This window comes from Camellia sinensis, chromosome 5, assembly GCF_055761805.1.
Source record: "Camellia sinensis isolate YWXY chromosome 5, ASM5576180v1, whole genome shotgun sequence".
Lineage (NCBI taxonomy): Eukaryota > Viridiplantae > Streptophyta > Magnoliopsida > Ericales > Theaceae > Camellia > Camellia sinensis.
In genome coordinates this window covers 163,757,540-163,778,659 of record NC_138965.1, presented here as the reverse complement: position 1 = coordinate 163,778,659, position 21,120 = coordinate 163,757,540, and the positions used below count along the sequence as shown (strand labels likewise).

Here is a 21,120-nt window from a genome sequence, read left to right as displayed (position 1 = left end):
GCACACTGCAACAGGACCCGTTTTAAAATTTGCTGGAACCCTAACTTCATTTCCTTTTAGACGAAGTCTAACACTTGCGAAATCAAATTATCTTTTTCCTATAATTTTTCTAACTGATGCACATATCTAATGGACTATAGTTCCAGTCATTCATGTTCATACTCCTTTTGATATATATATATATATATATATAAACCCTTTTTTGATGGATTATTTTAAAAAAAATACTTTTGATTATTATTTTTATTCATTATTTAATTTTGTTTAAATTTTTTCTATTTATAAGTAACAATACAATAAAAAAATAATGATGTTAATGATAATTGTGAGTTTTGATGGGATGGATTTAAATTTTGGAGTGAGGAAGAAGATGAAGAGAAAATTATTGAAATTGAGAAAGAAAATAGAAGAGATTTGAATATGAATAATATATATAAGTGATTTGTGTGTATTATGAGAAAAAAATATTTTATTTTACGATTTAGGCTAAGTTTGGCATAATACAAAAAAGTCAAAAAGTTACTATCCTATTTAAGTCACATCATCTTATTTAAATCACATCACCTCTCTACCACATCACTTTAAACCCAACCCATATTTCATAAAAAGTCAAAAAGTACACTTATTTAGATCATCCCAAACAACCCCTTAATATATATTGTCCTTATTAATAAAATTATATTAAGGTATAATAAGAAATAATTTTTAAAAATTTTAGTTTACCGTATTGAGTTACTAATTTAGTACAAATAAAATCACTCATTTATGGACTCACGAGCAAGTTCACGAGTCTAATTGAGGTTCAGTCCAAGACTTATTCAAATCTAGTTGGTAGGGGTCATCAAATTTTAGGGATCACCCTCCCCGTTCCCGATCCCCGAAACTACAAAAATCCCTGTCCCTGGCCCCAATCCCTGATGGGGAATTCATCACTCCCCCCACCCCCGCCCCCAACGGGGATCGGGTTTCCTTGACCCTGGAAAATCCCCATACTCATCATCAACAACATCATTCAGCAACATCACCACAAAAAAAAAAAAATCATCAACAAAAACATCAACAGCAGCAACATCTTAAAAAAAAAAAAAAAAATCATCAACAACATTATCAAGGCAGCAACATCATCAAAAAAAAAAAAAAAAATAGAGACAGATCTGGCGGAGGAGGGACGAAATCGACGATGGTGGAAGAGGGATCTTCTTAGATCTGCCATGGCAGAGAGAGGGGGAGGCGAGAGGTGACGGAGCCGACAGAGAAGGCCACAAGAGGCGACGGAGAAGGAGGCTGTTGGATCAGATGGTGTCACTGCAACTGCCGCAAATAGTGGTGATGGTGGCGGTGATTCGGAAGAGGAGGTCGCGGTGATGGGAGGAGGGAGAGGAGGGAGATCACGGTGATAGGAGGAGGGAGATCGGCAGAGGGTTTTAGAGAGAGAGAGAGAGAGAGAGATAAAAGGCGGTGATGGATGATAAAATCAATTGTAGTAGGCAGCAATACAGTGGGTTGTGTGAGTGACAGACGAGGGTTGGTTTATATATATATATATATAGAGAGAGAGAGAGGTAAAATAATAATTTTACTTTGGGGAAATTCGGGGCCGGGGACGGAGATGGGCCGAGGCTTGAATACTGATCCCCGTCCCCACAAGGATATTTTTTGGAAAAAATTTATTCTAATCAGGAGTGAGAGATCGAGTCCCCGTCAGACCAAGTTTAAATTGCCATCCCTAATATCAACACGCCAACCAGTCAAAACTAAAAAAAATCATTAATATATGAGACGTGAGCACAATAATTACTAGCCAAGTAGGTCCGTTCCGTCAATGGGTACAAGTTTGGAGCGGGTAATAGGCGGTTGGGCATGCCGTGGGCCTCCGAACCGAATGATCCGAAACGTAAATTGGTCGAATACTTTGAAAACATCACACAAACACACTCTGACACACATCTCACTCTTCCCAGTCTCCGTTACTCTTCTCAAGCAAAATAAGAGCATGCGAAGCCTAGTAGTAGGTGCTTCTCAGCTCCTCCTGAGCCGATCATCCACTCTCTTCTTCTCTCCCAACTCTCGTCGCTCTCTCTCTAAACACCTCCATTTCTGTAACCTCTCTCTCCACAACACATTTCTCTCTCTTCGAAGCTTCGTGATCATGGCCGCTAGTGACGAGTTCGTCAAGGGAACTGTCCTCCCCAACGGCGTCGCTGTCATCACTCTCGACCGCCCCAAAGCCCTCAACGCCATGAACCTAGGTATGTTTTTGTGAATTTTTTGTTGTTGTTGTTGTTGATCGGAAATGGATTTGAATTAGAGTTTTGATGATCCAATTAGGAACGGTTTGTACTTTAACAATGTTCAATCAGAGAATGAGTTTTAAGTCAGGACATGGTTTATACAGGACTTCGATTGTTTAGTGTATTTTGTGTAGTTAATTCTTCCGTATTACCTTCTATCTGTATGTGTAGAAATGCGCCTATGAACACTTACTAATAGTTGTGATTAGGTTTTGATTAGAAACTGAGTTAAAATTACGAGTCCCATTTTGTTCACACTTCACAAACTCTTTGAATGTGTGAGCAATACACTTTTTGATAGGTGAAAATAGTGGGATTTACACTTTTGGCATGTTTGATTGGAAGGATTAAAGCATAGGATTGGGATTATTAATCCGTGGGCCCAATCATCCTATGTTTGTTTTGACATTTTAGTTTAGGATTATTAATCCAATGGATAATTAATCCAACAAATTTGTAGGATTATTAGTAATGGGGTAGGGGTGGGATAACTAATACCACACTAATTTAATTGGATTATTAATACCTCACTATTAGTGTTGTGAATCAAACATGGCCTTTAGGTATTGTCCAAACAAATTCATTTTCTAAAATTACAGGTATGATGATCTTGTATAATTGATGTGCTTAATAATGACCAATGCGAGATTAAATTTAAGTTCAGACTTGGTTTATTGAGGATGTGATTGATTGAATTTTGGAAGGTTATTATTTTTTATTTATTTATTTTGTCACACGTTATACATAGAGGGTTAGCTGTTAGCTGTTAGCTGTTAGTGGGCAAAGGGGACAACACCAAGGTATCAAAATTCTTTGAAGCCACAATCTCACACCACAAAGTAGTGCTACACAACAACTAGGCCAAAAGCCCTAATTAGGTTACTAATTACTACGGCAATTAAGGGCTGATTGATTTTCATTTCCGTATAAAACATTTCTGATTTTTGTGAAATTTAGAGAATGACGTTTCATTGTTTTGTAAATGTTGTTTTCTAATACTTAAAAAAAAGTATATCATGCAACAGCCAAGCCAAACATGCCTTAATACATTGGCAGAGAGTTTAAGTGTGTGCATGTTGGGGGGGGGGGGGGGTGTTGGTTAAATTATCCTTCTGTCTTATGAATTTCATCCTTCAACTTTCAACTCCTGTATTTAAGACATCGAATTTTAGTGAGTCAATGAAATCCAAATGTTAATGAATATGAGAAAAATTGTCCCTATTATATTATGTGCTTCATGAACTAATTTTAGGGTTTCAAACTGAAAGAAATAGTCTGAGTTCGAATAAGAGACACAAAGTTGGAAAGAGGAGACCAATGGCAATTCTGGTTGAGCTTCAACTTTAATTTAAGATATAACAAAAGCAAGTTGATAGACTAGTGGATTAATTCAATTCTCTTAAGTGTTTTCTTAATCATTCAATCAACATTAGCTTAAGCAACTCTTATGTGATTGTAAAAAAAACGCCGCCTAAATAGTACACATTAATGTTTGTTTGGGAGGGGAAAGATTGGGTACACACCTAACGTCTGGCATAGTGCACAAAGTGGTTGCTCCGAGACTTGAACCCATAACCTCAATGTTATTGAAGTTCGAAGATAACATTGGAATTTTAATCAAAGTTTGAGGGATAAAGTGACAGTTTACTCTTACAAATTTGACATGAATCAATGTGCACCCTTGAGACTTATGGTGGAGTTTGTATCACAACCATAGCCGAAGATGTGCTTAAAGTTTTGTCGAAAAATTTGCAGTGGTTCATACAACTTGGATTGGATTGGATTGGATTGGATTTAGCATTTTCTTAATTCATAGCAGCAAACTATAATTCTTCGAGTGACTTTGCTGTTTTTACTCATGATTTTACCTGTTTTAGGGACAACCTGAAATTCCTGTGCATTTGCTGAGATTTTTATCACTTAATTGGTTTTAAAAGATATTTCATGCCATGTGCTCATTTTGTGTTATTTAACCAGCAGCTGTGGGGGTGATACCAGACACTCTAAAGTTTAAGTGTGTATGTGATTCTTTGTTCTTTTAGACTTTTACTTGTGGTCTGATTGCACTGAATTGTAAATGTGTTATGATGCAGAGATGGATATCAAATACAAAAGTTTTCTTGACAAATGGGAAGCAGATCCTAAGGTGAAATGTGTTCTGGTTGAGAGCAGCTCACCACGTGCCTTTTCAGCAGGTGACAAGGATAAAGTGGATATTGTTTTCAACATTAGATAATTACATTCAGCCCTTTGTTTCATTTGAAATTTATCTATAGTGAACTTCTTAATGATTTAATCTATATATATTTTTTATTTTTCTTCTATTTTTTGGGGGTTATATAGAGTGTTCTATAAGGTTTTGAGGGTAACCATTCATGGCCAATGCAGGCATGGATATTAAGGGGGTTGTTGCTGAAATTCTGCAGGACAAAAATACACCTCTTGTGCAGAAGGTTTTTTATTTATTTTTTGTGCTACTAGTGTCTTGTATGGGTCAATGCTTGTCTATTGTTCGTTGTTATATCAATGTTTCTTGCACTATTGCATACTTGACTTTGGTTGCTTTGTCCGATGCATGTTGTGTAATTGACAGCATTGCTTTTTTCTAGTATGGTTTAGTAAAAAATTGTCTAATTGATAACCGAAGTCTTAGATCATCAGTTTATCTGCAGGTGGTGATGTAAAGACGATCGCGGCCAAAAACCAAGTGTCAGATGTGATTGAGGTCTTTTTGTGTTCTTTTAATTAATTATCAGCAGATTCAGCATGTGTACTTCACCAAGTTCAGCTTATTATGGCTGATGACTGCAGCTTATTATTTGCAGTGTCAGCATTATGCTTAGATTGAAATGATGGCGATCACTACAATACAATCACCGTCAATCTCCCACAAACCACTTACCAATTTGTGCCGGCTATTTAGCCTTTGATATGTGGGCATGAACAAAGTTCATATTCCAATAGAAGTGTCAGAACTGACATTACCCCAACTTTGCTTATCAAAAGAACCAAAACAAAGCAAATTCTAGACACTGGACTCCAGCTACACATGTGTTCTTGTTTAGTATGCTTGTAAATTTGTAGCAATTGGAGCAATCATATGGTTTGATGTTACAAAGGAATTGTGCGCAAAGTGGTCACTTAAACTAGTATTTGTTTAACAAATTTAAAATTTTCTTGTTTTATACACCTCCTTAAAGCAATAAATATGAATCATCTGTCGAGTGTTCAAATAATGTCTCATACAGACTACAGTGGACATAGGGCTTAAACCGACAAGTGACAGGCATGCTAGTCACTATGGGGTGTGGTATTTTGTATTTCATTGATATTATCATCAATCTTTACAAAGAACATATGATATCGGGTGTTTATGCTGTGAATGCACCATGCTTAAGCTGTTGTAATTTTTAATCCAAGCACTATTGCCTTGCTATAAAGCCTCTGTTCTCAGGATGGAAATGGGGTGATGGCTGCCTTCCAAATGATGGTAGGCATTTCTCTAGTTGATACTGCTTAGTTATTTTCGTCTATGATTTGTACTGTTTTAACTTATAACTTTCTAAAACAGCTAAAAAATAATTGAGATTATGCTGACCTTCAGAGGAATATGGAATTCTCTGGGGCACAGGTTATATCATGTATTGCATGCATGTGCACATTGTTTGTTTTTGTTTTGATTGGCTCAATTACTTCCAAGAATATGTTGATTAGAAAATTTTTATGGTTCTTGTGCTGTGCATTTTCTGTGTTTGTCAATATTGTTTTCCCTTGTCAAGACATCCGTTTGCATGTTAGTTTGGAAGTGGGACACTAAATTTTGTAGTATCAGTTTACAGTGGCTTGTTGCTCATGTGTGATTCAGCGACCTTTATGGTAGTCAACATCCTTGTTCATTAAATTGATTAAATAACAATTTTAACTTAGCTTTCAACTGCATCACACATTGTGCAATATTGCTTTTTCAGTCCTCGTTTGGGAACATACTTTTTTAGTAACTTTTTGACTTTTTGGCTAAAATATGATGTAAAAAAAAACTAGTATGTTTGGGATAACTTTTTAGCTTTTTACGAAACGATGTGCAAAAAGTAGAGAAAAAAGGAAATCTTTGACTTTTTGGTATAGGTTGGCTTTTTGACTTTTTTAGTAACTTTTTGACTTTTTAGCTAAAAATAACTTGTCAAACAAGGCCTTAGTTAGTAGATTTTTATGTCTATTATGTTAAAAGAAATTTATAAGTGCTTATCATGCCAACTTTTTCAGGTATTTACTGCTGAATATTCTTTAATATGTAAAATTTCTGAGTACAAAAAGCCATATATAAGCTTCATGGACGGCATAACAATGGGATTTGGAATTGGCCTATCTGGTCATGGACGCTACCGGCTCATCACCGAGGTCTGGTTGCCTTTTCTAGCACATATATATATATATATTTTAGATAAAAAAAACACTATGGAAGTTTTTAATTTTTACTTGTATGAGTTTCTTTCAGAGGACTGTGCTTGCTATGCCAGAAAATGGGATTGGCTTGTTTCCAGATGTGGGTTTTGCATATATAGCAGCACAAACTCCAGGAAAAGGATCGGTTGGTATGCTTTCAGTTATTTAAAAAGTTCAGTTGGGTTCTATGGAGGGAATTTTTTTTTTATGATATGTTTTCTTTTGTTTGCACATTGAAGCTTTTTGGTGTCAACTTTAAGTTTATTGAATTTAATGTTTAAATTCATCATTGAGGGGCATGATGCTCATTATTTTTTTAGCAAAAGTAAGGTGAAAATGTGATAAAATCTGCAATGGGTCTTTTATCATCATCATCAAGGCAGTGACCAATCAGACTGATAAGATGGATTGAAGACTCATCAAAATCCAAATTAGATCAAAGACTTGTCATCATGGGATATAATACCCATGGCCTAATGTAAAAGTGGGATAAACCGACAATTCTATACGATACTAAATTATGACATAGCAAAATAAGTACTCTATTTGATAGTAGAAATAATAATTAAACTGGACGGAGAATTAGTAACTTAAAATTAAATTGTGATTTGAAATATTTAATATGCTTTATTGTTTTTTTTTTTAATTAAAAACATGTAGAAATTAAAATTATTTAATTTATCAAAATAAATAAAAAAAATAAAATAATTAAAAAAAACGATGTAGAAGTATGTTGCGACATATGTATAATTCAATAGAAATTTTTTTAGCCTTATTTAGTGTGACTTAAATAAATATGTATTATAATTTCATAGAATATTAGTTTTAACATTTTTTTTTTTGATAAATAAAACAATTTATAAAAAGGCATCAAGATGATGCAACAAAATAAAAATGTATCCCAATTGGGGAAACCCAACCCTAGCATACCCCATTATATCGGGGGTGTTTGTTTGGGCTTTTTTAAGCCAACTTATAGTTTCTAACTTTCGAAAAGTTATTTTGGATTGTTTGGTTAAACTTATTTCAAACAGTTTCTAATTCTAACAATTTTTTTTAACTCAAAAAAATTGATTCTGAAAAGTTGCTCACCCTAGCTTCTGATTATTAGTTTCTGCTGTGTACATGTTAATTTACGATTATACTCTTAGATTTTTTTTTAATTTTTTAAAAATAGAAAATGACCCTAATAGACTATAGATTATTATTATTATTTTTTATGAGAAATGTAGACAAGTAGTAAATAACAAAAAATAAAAGTTAATTGAAAAAGTTACCTCACAGCTTATTTAACAAATATTACTCAGCAACTTAAATCTATAATCCAACAGTTATACCAAACAGATTAATAGCTTCTGATTAAAATCATAGGCGGTGTTTGGCAATATTTTTTTTTGGGTTTTTTTTTATTTTTTTCCACTAAAAGACAAAGTTTTTGCAAAACAAAAAAAAAAACAAATTCAAACAAACAATCACATCTAACCTCATAATCATTTCACTTTTTCTCTCACAAATATCACATCCAACTACATAAAAACCCAACTATCTTTCCAAACACACAAAAATTTTTCTCCAATAATATCCTACAACTAAAAAAACCTACATAAAAGCCCACTTCCCAAACACTCACATAATCTATAATTTGTTAAGGTATAATCTATAATCTGTTTTAACAGTTACACCAAACGAGGCCATCATCTAGAAAATCTAAAAAAATAAACAAATCTAGATCAACTGTTCTCTCCAACCAACTATATATGACTATAAGAAGCCGATTCTTTAACCAAAGAGCACAATGATAAACCTCTTGAAAAGTTCGTCTATTTCGTTCCAACCATACAAGCTACATCAAGCAAAACGGCACCAATAGCCACACTCATAGCCATCGACGTCCTATCCTAGCACTCCACCAAGCCCAAAGCATATCCAATACCCCTTTTGGTTGAACCCAAACAACCCCAAAGAGTGAAAAACTAAAAACCCCATAGCCGCAATGCCACTGGACAATGCAGGAACAAATGATCCACCGATTCCGCATCGACACAACACATAAAACACCGATTCACTAACACATACCCATGCCTTATCAAATTATCCAACGTGAGATTCTGCTCCAAAGCAGTTAGCTACATATAGAAAACCACTTTAGACGGGACACCTGGGACCTAAACACTCTTCCAAGGAAACACCCTATCCAATGTTTTGAAAAGCGCGCCTAAGCTCGAGTCGAGGCGAGCGAGGCGACATAGAGGAGGTGCAGCCGAGGCAATGAGGCGAGCGCTTTATGTAAAGGCTCAAGGCGAGCACCTTATGCGCTTTGCTTTTCTTCCTCTTGTTGCTTTTGCGGGTCTCTGCTTGCTTGTTGCTTGCTGCTCTCCGGTTGCTGCTTGCTGGTTAGTGCTCGATTCTCTTCTTCTTCTTTCGATCTTCTTCTTCTTCTTCTTTCCTTTGTCTCTCAGTCACTCTCTCTCTTTCTTCTGTTCTATCCTATCCTCTCTGTGACTTTTCTTTCTTTTCTTTTTTTTCCTCTTCTTTTATGCTGGCTGATTCTAAACCCCCCCCCCCCCTTCTATTTTATTTTTTATTTTTCTTCTTCAAATTTTTTTTTTGGCTTTTCTATCTTATTTATTTAATATATATATTGCTAATTAATTTATGGAACAATTGTTTTTATTAATTTTAATGATTTGTGTTAATTAATTTTATGTGGATGATCTTAGTACATAAGGTTTTTGGTGGATCTAAATGTGATACTTTATACCTTTTGTTGGATATTATATTTTTAATAGACTACATATATTTGTTATGCTAAAAAATTTATCTATTTTATACTTTTGCTTTGCTTTGCTTTTACTACATGCGCCTTGCTTTGGTGAGGCACGTGCCTCGCCTCGCGCCCCGCGCTTAGGCTATAAGAGACCTTATCGCCTCAATGCGCCTGAAGCCTTTTAAAACACTGACCCTATCACACTCCCCTACCAAACCCCCATAGAATGAATAAACCGTGAATTGTCCCATGGCCCCCACCGCATTTCACACCATAACATCAGACCCCACCCCAGTAAGACCCAAACCATACAAGAAACCCTACAACTCCACCAACTAAGCCACCTCCTAATCTTGTACCTGCGGTCACAACTGAATATCCCAAACCACCACACCCCCACCCCCCAAATAACATGCCATCGCAGCCCCCTGATCAACTACAATGGCGAAGATCAACGGGAAACGGATCTCCAAAGAAACCTCCCCACGCCATCTGTCCTTCCAAAACCTCACCCTCACTCCATACCTCACCCTAAATCCCACCCACCTCCAAAACTCCACCCTCCCCAGCCGAGCCCCTTTCACAGCCCACACCCATGGGAACTAGTCACATCCCCAGTAACCCAATCCCCCCCACCCAAACCATGCTTATAAGTGATCACCCTTCACCATAATCTATCATGCTTCGAAGCAAAATGCCACAACCACTTTCCTAACAATGCTCTATTGAAAGTCACCAATCACTTAACCCCCTGGCCCCCTGCTTTATTGAAAGTTTTAACATAATAGAAGTAAAATAAAAGATAAAATTTTATTAAATTATGTAATTGATTTGAGTAACTTTCAGTTCCTGATCAATTAGCAAAGGAGGCTATATACGACAATTTGAAGTTTCTAGTGCTTAAAGACCCCCTAATAAATTAAGCGTTTGTTGGTTCTTGATTCTTGACCTTCGTAACGCGATAGATATAAATAGATATATATATATATATTTTTTAAATTCTCGACGTTTACGTCACCATTATACAAAACAAACAAAACTCATTAATATTTAAATAAAAACTAAGCCTATAAAGAGAGTAGGTGTGGGTGTGGGTGTGGGTGTGGGTGTGACTGTAGTAGGAACTTGTTACTAGTAGAATGAAAATCAAAATGTTAATTTTTAAACGTAAATAAATATTTTTAATTTGTTAGTTGGTTGGATCTGGAAATTGCTAAGTTAATTGATTTAGAATTCTTCGTTAGATATATTGTATTGAAATTTTATATGAATAAGGAACTTAATTAGATAATAATAAGTAAATATAGTGGGTCAACTCTCGATACCCTTTTGCCGTGCCATTTTAAAAGTATAAAACTATACAGAGTGCCACATAGACACCACTTAAGAAAGAGATTAAAAAAAATAAGGGTAAATAAATACTAATTTAATACTATATATTAGTTGTGAGTCCCGCATCTGTGGGAGACCTTAATGGGTGACCTTAATGGGTTGTGCTTGCTGAAGTTGGTGTGCCATGTAGCTTTCACCTTGTATGCTAGTATTCCAACTTCCTGTTTTTCTTACATGATTAGTGTATTGAAATATGATCGCCAGCTACCACCATTCAAGGAACATTTTCATTTTATCTTTTAGCAAACAATCATTTGAAGTTTTTATTTCTACATTCTAGACAGTTGATTGATTCTATCTTATGAAGCACTGACACTTCAAAGCAAATGCCATATCCGTGTTGGATACACAGACACTTTGGGGACACCCGGACACTTCGGGGACACGTATGGGACACACCACATGGCGTGTCCCCTTATTTAATTAATTTATTTTCAACGGACACTTTGGGGACATACTAGGGACATGCCAAGTTTTTTTTTTTTCCATTTTATTTAGTATTTTTGATGAATATTGAATGTTTATTATTTTTTTCTTAGATTTAAATACTTAATAGATCATTTATAATAAAAAAAAAGGAGATATAAATTGCAAGTGTGAATTTAAAAGTGTAAAAAAAAAATATAATTAGTTTTTTGTTAATATTGATTGTTTGTGGATGTAATATTAATCTTGATAGCAAATAAAAATATATGAAAATATATTTTATTGTTGTGTCCCCACCGTGTTTGTGTCCCTCCATTTTTTTGAATCACCATGTCCCGTGTCCGCATCTGTATCTGTGTCCGTGCTTCTTAGATTCTATATTATGGAGTAATGTAGTTTTGCAATAGATAGTTGAATTTTTTTTTTTTTTTTGGGGGGGGGGGGGTGGGTTTATGTTTAGTATATTTTCTATGTTTTTCCATTTTATTTAACAAAGAAAGTTTTTGCAGGTGCTTATCTTGGAATGACTGGAAAAAGGATTTCTACACCTGCTGATGCACTCTATGTAGGTCTTGGAACGGACTACATACCATCTACGAACTTGGGTTCATTGAAGGAGAATCTCTTGGCAGCCACCTTGTATGTCTCACGTCTTCATTCAGTTCATAATGAGTATATTTGTTTTTGTGGAACTGAATTGTCTATTTGATATATCAGAATTACGTCATATCGATTACACTGCATGACCTTATGTTTCATTTGCCCAATATATGTTACTTACCTTCATTTTCACCACCCGATATATTTTACTAAAACCTTCAGTAATGCTCTGTTTTATGTCTAACTGGTGTGCAACACTGTCGATTTGATATAAGTAAGCATCCATGTCTTTAGTGATAGTAAATTAGTATTGTTGTTGGTCAATGTCTTCCTAGACATGGAGCTGTGAAGATGCCATTTCTTTGACAAATTGATGAATTTTCATTCTGTAAATCTGCGATTCATTTTTCATATTCATACTTGCTGACATCATATGGAAATAATGCTCAGCTAATCTGCTGTGTTCTGCAAATTTAAGAGAGATTGTTTTCATGTATTCAAGGCATATTGTTCTTATTCATGCAGTTCTGAGGATCCACATCAGGACATCACATCACTTTTGGCAAGATACAGCAGTTACCCAGAGTCTGAGCCCCAGTTGAAACAGCTTTTACCTCAAATAGCTTCATCCTTCGCCGGAAATAAATCTGTTAATGAAACAATACAAGAGCTGAAAAAGCATCAGCTGAGCACTGATGCCTCAGGTGTGCTACTTAGTGCTAGTTGTCTATCAATATGAGAATGTGACGTATATATATCTTATAGGTACTGTTATATCATTTATTTAATGGTAAAATCACTTTAGCTCCTTGTGGTTTGGCCATTGTGCGCATAACCCTCCCTATGGTTGTGGACTAAACTGCACCATCAGGCTTGTTAACAACTTAAGTGAAGGGACTAAAATATTCTTGTACACAAGTATTCTCATCGTGCAGACCATGGACATTTTCATCATTTTTCTAGGAGGCAAACTTCACTTTAACCCTTTATGCTTTACTCCATGTTCGGGTCTATGAAGCACTGGTACAGATATGAATACTGATACTGATGCGATATGGGTACGTCGATATGGTAAAATTGAAAAAAAATAGGGTAAGGGTACGGGTACGGCTTCGGCTTGGTACGCTTGTAAAAAAATATTTATTTTTAACTTAGAATAATGCAAAAATTAATTAAATGGTTTAATTTGTTGAGGTCCAACCTATAATTAACATTTAATACCAAAAGTAAATGTATAAATCAAAATTAAATGGCAATATATTAAATAATTTACAAATCATAGTTTAATTTTAAAATCATGCTAAACATAAAACAAAAAATAAAAAATAAGTCTAGTGAAATGAGTTTTGTCTTTGTAGTAGATGAAAAATATTGTTTCAACTGAGGTACGATATGGCTTAGATATATATTAGGTATGTCTGGGTACGCCAAAAATTAAGAAAAAAAACCTGGGTACGTGTTTCGTGTACCCAGTACATATGTAGAAGTACCATACGAGATACGGTACACCAGTAAGTACCTAGTACAAGCACGGCATGTTTTTCGAAGTACCCATGCTTCATAGGTTCGGGTTATCCTTTGACATTTGGAAATAAGCACATGACTCCCCTATATCCTAACAGGTGTTTCGCACTTGATGTTAACTAGGACGGAATGTCTAACGATGCACTTTAGTCCATAAACAACAAAGGGGCTATGAACTTTCTTCTACATGACAGTAGGGTAAACTGAACATGGAGGAAACCGGAGGGGTGTAAAGCAAAATTTTGCCCTAAATCTTACAGCTAGTGTTAGGTCATTTCTTTAATTTCAGCCTTCATACTAGTTGTCCTTGTTTCTATGAACAGTGGCAGAATGGGCGAACGATGCCCTTATTGCGCTTGGAAAAGGTGCTCCATTTTCTCTCTGCTTAACACAAAAACATTTCTCCAGAGTTGCATCTGCAAGTGGCAAAGACAATGATCTATCCAGTGTGAGTTTGGAACTGCTTTTCTTTTTTGAGATTTTTTTGGATAAATCCTTTCTGCTAGATTACCAACAACATTTGTTCTTTCTGCAATTGGCTGTACTGTACCCAGTTAACTGGTGTAATGAAAACTGAATATCGCATTGCTATAAGATCTTCCCTTCGAAATGATTTCGCTGAAGGTGTCCGTGCAGTCTTGGTGGACAAGGATCAGGTTTGCTCCTTATTTGTAGTTCCTTTCTCACTTTATGACAGAGGATCAAGGAAGTTCTAATTTATTGATTCAAGGAATTGCAATTTTGAAAACAAAATGATTAGGCATATATATGCATGTATTATTCGGTTACCCATAAAAAATGATTTTTTACAAGTAATTTGATTTTCTTTTCCTTTTCCTTTACCGCGACAAATCTTAAATCCAAGCATAGGATTGGAGATTGCTAGTTTTGTCTCAAACAGAATTTTACTATTGGTTTTCTTGTTTCTGCATTTGCAGAACCCAAAGTGGGCCCCACCAAGCATCGACGAAGTAGACCCAAAAGAGGTGGAAGCACTCTTTGAGCCACTGGCCCCAAAAATTGAGGAACTGAAAGCTTGACTTGCATCTCTGCCTTGTCATGAGGTCTTAGTTACTTCAGTTATAGCATATAAAGAATATTGTGGTCATATCAAATAAAAACAAGTGGTTGAGCTTATTGATTTTTAATGATTTTGTTTTCCCAAGCAAATCCAGTGGCTATAATTTCAAAAAAATAGGCCAAAGCTCTGTTTGTCTCCTCCTCTCTTCTCATTCAATATATTTTTAAGCAGTTTGAATCTTTTTTATAATCACTTGAAAAAAAAAATGTGTACACGATTTTCTTTTGAAACTAGACTTGCTTAGACATACAAATTGAATCATGAAGTCGAAACGATAATATTACTTTCGTTGAGATTTACTCATGCAAGAAGCACAATAGAATCTCGTTTTTGGTCCGTCTGTAGGAAGAATTCCAAGTTGCTGGAAACCAAACTCAACAAGCCTGCATATATATATGTATATTCAACGCCTATCTCTCCTTCCAAAGAAAAGGAGTATATCGGTCTAGGAACAATCTCCACTCCTCAAACTCTGTAGCAGCTTCAAGTACCCAAACTCTTCAGGTCTAATATACCTACAGATATGTAGAACAAATCAAGCAATCACTTTTTTTGGGGGGTAATTGAGCTTTATTTAAACGAAAACAGAAAATACAATCAATCACATTAATTTCAAAGATAAGTCTCCTTAAAAACTTGCCTTGAATCAAAACAACCAGCAACAAATGCAACCAGGAGTTTTCTTTCCCTTTTTATTTTTTATTTTTTATTGTTCTAATATTTATTTATTTATTTGCAGAGGAAGAAGAGAAGGAAAGGGAGCAACTACTATTATTAGTTAGACCCTAAGAAATTAAGTGGAAAGACGAGAACAATTTATTTAGAGTGAAATCTTGGCTGATTTGTGGGGTTGATTATGGCCCCAAGCCCTAACAACAATGACAATTCTACCCTAATGTGTTGTTAATGACTCGAGTCTCAAAGCCAAAGCGTTTCATTGTCTTTTGTGACACAAGTGGAGTGTGTAATGGTAGTTAGCTTTTGTTTCACAAACTTACAGTTAATTGCATATTGTTACGGGGAGGACGATTTTGGATACACAAACTTGTTTGGCAAAGGCTTTTTTTTTACTTTTTGGACTAAAATTCACAAAAAGACAAAATAGACTAAAATAGCTAATAAGACAAAATGTCACATCAAATCCATAATTATTTCAGTTTTTCTCTCACAAATATCACATCCAACTACAAAAAAAATCTAACTATCTTTTCAAATACAACTATTTTAGCCTACTAAAATATTCAAAAATTAAAATAGTCTACTAAAATAGTCAATTTTCCAAATAAGGCCTACGCAAGGGTGAGAAAATAAAAAATAAAAAAAAAGCAATAAAAGAAACAACAAAGCAGAAAAATGTACCCATGTCGGAACAGGAAATCAATGATGACAAGATTGCAATTTGGTTTGAAAAACTGCGTTCTTCGTATGACATTTGCAACATCTGCTACGGGTATCAATTTGAAGCTCTCGACCTCTCCATCTGCCACATGTAACAAGTGATTGCAAAAAATGGAGCTTTGCAGCTAATAATGAAGATAAAATGGGAACAAACAGTTCAATATGGAGATGCATTTTCCAATATTGATTAGTAAAATGAAGAAGTATTAGCTTATAAACTCAGATCCATGGTTGAAGGAAGCCAAACTTTATATATCTACTTATTTCTTCATTCATTTGTTCATTTAATGACATTTTCTCTCTGTTGGGGAGTGGGGAAAGACGGCTTTGAAGGCTTACCTTGATTCTTAGGAATAAAACCTTCAGGAAGTTTTAAATCATAACAAAATAGAACATCTCTCTTGTATCTATATCCATCAATGTCCATGTAGGAGACAGCGCCAACGGGTATAGCTCTGTGAAACAAGCACTTCTGATTCCATCAATATGCAGTTCAAAAAGAACTAGAATATAAGGACTTAGTGGTGACAGAATCTTATGTCAGTGAAGAACTTCAACTTTCTATTACATAAAAGGTGTATTAGAACAATGAATAATTGTACCAAGGAAAAGAAAAGCTTACTCATTGGAAATGGAACTCGGTATCCCTGCTTCCTCTTCACATTCCTTTACAAGATTCTCCCCACATGCAATATCATGAGGCTGTAATACCATTGTGCAATTATGTGCCAAAAGATTTTTGAAACAAAATCAGCGATAGAAAACAAGAAAAATAAAAAGAAAAAAGTCTGAGACGATAAAAAGGCCATGCTTCTCATTTTGATTGAGCAATCCTCCAAATAAAGGAGGTATGATTCATCATCACCAGGGAGCCTTTTGAGAAAGGCATGCATAGAATTAAAAAGGGGGAATTACTGCCCAGTGGGTCAGAATAAAAAAAATTATAGAAACATGGTTGCACCCTCACAAATTTTCACTTGAACCCCCACTATAGAATCACTTGCACCCCCATGTAATTTTTTTTTTTTTTACTCTCCTCTAGACAATGATTCTCCCAAATTAAAATAGGGTAAGATAATTTGGGACAGATGTCCCACAAAAACAATATTCAGTTATTTAGATTTACATGCACATTAAGGGATGGCACAGCTACAGCAAGTAAACCTAAACTGAAAGGTAGCCAGTGGTAAAGAAATCCTTCGACAAAAGCATACAAAGAAATCAAAGTGGCAGGGCAATTTATGACACATGTCGGAACAAAGAAATGTTCAATTGTTCTGATTTATATGCACATTCAGTGAGAGGAAACCTACCAATTAAGCTTGAATTAAAAGATAGCTACTGACCAGTCCTCCAGCAACCAGATGATCCAGCATCCCAGGGTAGGTGGGTTTCACTTCACTTCTCTTCCCTATCCACAGATATTTCTGCCCAGCTCTTTCAACATAGCCATTCATGTGAACTCCAAAAGCCTATTATTGGAAGGGCAATTCACAAAGGGGGGGAAATTACACATGCAGTCACTCTCTCAAAAGAGTGCATAAAGTATATTGATCAGCAGTAATAACATTGGAGACACCAGGCTATAATAATCACATAGCCTTCTGTTAAAAGGATAAATGGTGTGTTTGGAAGCATGAAATTCATGCTTTGCATGTGAAATTTAAGGCCATCACGATACAAATTCTGAACTACAATGACCTCCAATTCCAAGGCACAGATGCCATATTGCCAATGCACTATAAGGATATCTTGGAAGCTTGGAGATGTAAAATCAAATTTTCTTTATTCTTGAAAAAGGAAGGAAAAAGGTACATCAAGGTAACAATGGCACTGCCACAAATATAATAGGGAAAGGAAAAATTATACAAAAACTGGACATTCACGCTAAAGTCAATACATTTTGAGGTAATCAAGGCAAGATGCATGACTTCTCGGTTACAAGTACATAACAAACATTAACTCCATAAATTAAATCTGCTGACGTATTGAGGAATCCATCAATTAGAGAAAGACTGTTTTGGTGCTCAAGAGAGAAGCAACCAGAATCAATAAAAAAAAGGACAAATTACAAACACCCCCCTCGAGATTTGATGAAAATACAGATTCCCTCTGAGGTTTGAGAAATTACATCCTGCCCCCTGAGATTTATATTTTCATAACAAATTGTCCCTTGAGATTTTTATTCTCATACAGATTCCCCCCTAATTTTTCCTAATTTGTTATGAAAATTTGACCCTCAGGGGGCAATTTGTAATTTCTCAAACCTCAGGGGGAATCTGTATTTTTACCAAACCTCGAGGGGGGTGTTTTTAATTTGCCCTAAAAAAAATTAGAACATAAGGCTTGTGTATCAGATAACAAAAGCCACCAGTAACAAATGACCTCCCATCAATCATATAAGAATTAAGATCACCTGAAACTCCAAATGCAGAAGAGTTGAAACTGTAATTTCAAATACTTTGACAGAACAGATTGGTCCTATCTTATCAAAAACATAAGTACTTTAGCAATCTGACCACCTAAACTTATTTCCCTAGCAACTGAGATTTAGCAATAGGTCATGGTTTTGCTCTACCTAACAGAACTCTTCTCTTTACGCTGTCATTATACTCAATCAACATAACAGCCCATCTAGGTGAGCTTTGTTGCCAATTACTGTCTATCAGTTGGATTACTAGGGACCTGCCTGTCCAAATTGGCATGTAGCTCTTTTTTTTATCACTTCTCTATGGTTTTTAAAACTTAGATTAGAGCTAATAATAAATTGTCAAAGACAAAAGAACATAAAAATAAATAATACTAAAACGAGAAAAGTGTTTGTCATCAAGTGCAAGAGGTCACCTTTATCCCAAAGTATGGAGCTGCTGCACGTTCCAGCGAAAAAAATACTTGTGTCCCAAAGGATGAGAAGACAGGGTATAGCTGTTTTAAATCAATGTATTCAACAGTTAGCCTCAACCCAACGACATTTCAAGAAGTCAGGAACACAGATAGAGACTTCGGAAAATACGGAAAACCACATACACAAAAAGGTTTAAAAAAAAATAATGGCATCAACATTTCTTTCAGTGATAACAATATGTACCTCATTCCGTATACCTGGAATAAATTCTTCCCCTAGGCATTTGACAACATCTGCAACAGCCCTAGTCCTCTCCTCAGGTGTTCTCAAAATTGGATGTAACGTGACATGGTTGGTGAAAGAATTGTTCTGAGGGAAAATAAACACATCCTGAAACCTCCTCAAATGGTCAGCAAAACTGCACATAATTGTAATGAACCCATCAATAAATAATCTATACCTTAGATTGAATTCAAAGTTACCTTAGTTGCATCCAATCAAACCTAACAAATTTACAAACAACAGGAGCATATTGGCACGTAAGCCTCAGAATTCATAGGCTTTACTTAAAATTAGAGTTTGCAGCTATTAATTTCTGAACTTACTCGAACTACAACCTTCTGCCTCTTTGCTAGATGAGTTAAGAAGTTGAACAATTGACCCCCCTCATAACTCAAACTAGAATTCTTATCATAACAATTTTACGACAACCCAGACAATGCGGTGGCATATGCAAGTACAATAAACCCTCCATCTATTAGACCACCACAAACACTAAGGCTCTCCGCTTGTTTCGCTGTAAAAAAATTTCTCCAAATTTTTTTTGACCTATTTTCTGTTGTTAGGTTGGCTAAAATGTAAGTAAAATATTCTTCATCATAAAGAGTAAAATGATTTACGATTAAAAATTACGTAGGCTTTTTTTTTTTTTTGTCCATCACAGTCGATACTACTCAACATACAAGTCTCACTATTTTCATACACATTGAACGTCTTTGTTCCCTCTCTCTATATATACACATATACATATACATATATTATGGTAGAGTAATTGATAGGAAGTAGGTTTGAGATTGATATTTTTGTTACATTCAATCATTGTCTTATTTTAATCTTAAGTAATAATATACAAACAGAATTTATATACAAAAAATCTATATATAATGAATGATGTGTCACATTTCTATCTACTCATTGAAAGTCAAATTTCCTATTATTATATTCATAATTTTAAGTGCTGTTACCATATTATTTGTGTTCAATTCTACATGAAAATTATACATAAATATCATTTTCCTTTTTAAAGTCGACTCTATAATTAGTTCTTTATTCAGATTTTTGTCGTAAAAAAATATTTTAAATGTTAACCAAAACCGAAAACCGAAGAACAAAAACAAAAACAAAAATTTGTTTTCGGACAAAATCATTTTACGTAACAGAGCCTAAGGGAAAGTCCATACACAATGAGCAAACATGTAATCATTCTAGTTAATATTTGATAATAACATAGAGCTAAGAATTTTCCAAAAAATGAACTTTCAAACTCAAAAAAAGCATTTCAGATCAATTAACCACAGTGCATCAATCACGAAATGCACAATGTTACACATATAACAATCACTCAAGATGACGAAATTACCGGTTATGAACATAGCCGACGATTTGGTCCCCGATAACAAACGGAATGAATTCATGTTGCTTATCCTGCAACAAACCGAAAATTCAAATTTCATACACGCACAACACAAGCAGATATATATATATATATAGAGAGAGAGAGAGAGAGAAAGAGAGAGAATTACGGAGCCGCGATTGCAGATTTTGATTTTGTCGAAGAAGCCATGGAGATCGAAGGAGTGATCTTCAGAGCGAGAGATTTTGAAAACGTCGTCCCAAGTGAATCCACTTGCTGATGATGATGATGATGATATAGTGGTGCTAGAACTGTCTCTGATGGAATTGTGTGAAAATTTGAATCGGCTCTTTGGAAAGAGATGGAGAGAGATTGGGGAATTGTAGAGAGAGAGGGATGAGATTCGGAATTTATAGAGAGAGAGACAATAGTAGGGGTTGCAGTTCCTGGCCATGAGAGCGAGCCGAGAGAGAGAGAGAGTTGCAATGAAGAAGCCTTTTGTTTTGTTTGTTTTATAGGCTTTGAAACCCAGTTTTCCTTCTCTCTGAAACGACCTCGTTTCGAATCTTTGGTCCTCATGTGTTAAAGGTTTGTTTTATTGCTTTGTGGACTCACTCTGGATTTAACAATTGATTTTGTAGAGTTAATACCATGATAACATCAGTTTTGCTTTACATGAAATTCACAGTATAAAAATAAAATATAAAAAATAAAAAATTA

General features: G+C 35.1%; 2 protein-coding genes across 5 annotated transcripts; one reads left to right on the top strand and one right to left on the bottom strand.

The window, feature by feature from the left end:
* Window positions 1-1,917: 1,917 nt before the first annotated feature.
* On the top strand, window positions 1,918-15,568 carry LOC114267445 (3-hydroxyisobutyryl-CoA hydrolase-like protein 3, mitochondrial). Of its 3 annotated transcripts, none has more exons than XM_028208485.2 (11): window positions 1,919-2,249; window positions 4,385-4,486; window positions 4,964-5,016; window positions 6,555-6,689; window positions 6,787-6,883; window positions 11,829-11,958; window positions 12,445-12,623; window positions 13,767-13,891; window positions 13,998-14,099; window positions 14,382-14,507; window positions 15,264-15,568. In XM_028208485.2, exons 1-10 carry the CDS (start codon window positions 1,994-1,996, stop codon window positions 14,481-14,483), a joined length of 1,281 nt encoding a protein of 426 aa, XP_028064286.2. In that variant the 5' UTR covers window positions 1,919-1,993; the 3' UTR covers window positions 14,484-14,507; window positions 15,264-15,568. The 3 variants fall into 3 exon arrangements, with proteins under 3 accessions (XP_082726457.1, XP_028064286.2, XP_028064285.2); XM_028208484.2 differs by lacking the exon at window positions 4,964-5,016 and adding an exon at window positions 4,680-4,744; XM_082870331.1 differs by lacking the exons at window positions 4,964-5,016; window positions 14,382-14,507 and adding an exon at window positions 4,680-4,744 and having other exon boundaries at window positions 1,918-2,249.
* On the bottom strand, window positions 14,683-21,037 carry LOC114267446 (nudix hydrolase 20, chloroplastic). Of its 2 annotated transcripts, none has more exons than XR_014330428.1 (9): window positions 20,570-21,037; window positions 20,407-20,471; window positions 19,011-19,185; window positions 18,767-18,847; window positions 17,269-17,394; window positions 16,545-16,624; window positions 16,262-16,394; window positions 15,884-16,004; window positions 14,683-15,039 (listed from the first exon to the last, which is right to left on the bottom strand). XR_014330428.1 is itself a non-coding variant. In XM_028208486.2 (9 exons), exons 1-9 carry the CDS (start codon window positions 20,852-20,854, stop codon window positions 14,970-14,972), a joined length of 1,119 nt encoding a protein of 372 aa, XP_028064287.2. In that variant the 5' UTR covers window positions 20,855-21,037; the 3' UTR covers window positions 14,683-14,969. The 2 variants fall into 2 exon arrangements, 1 of the variants encoding a protein (XP_028064287.2); XM_028208486.2 differs by having other exon boundaries at window positions 16,262-16,377.
* Between the last annotated feature and the right edge of the window lie 83 nt (window positions 21,038-21,120).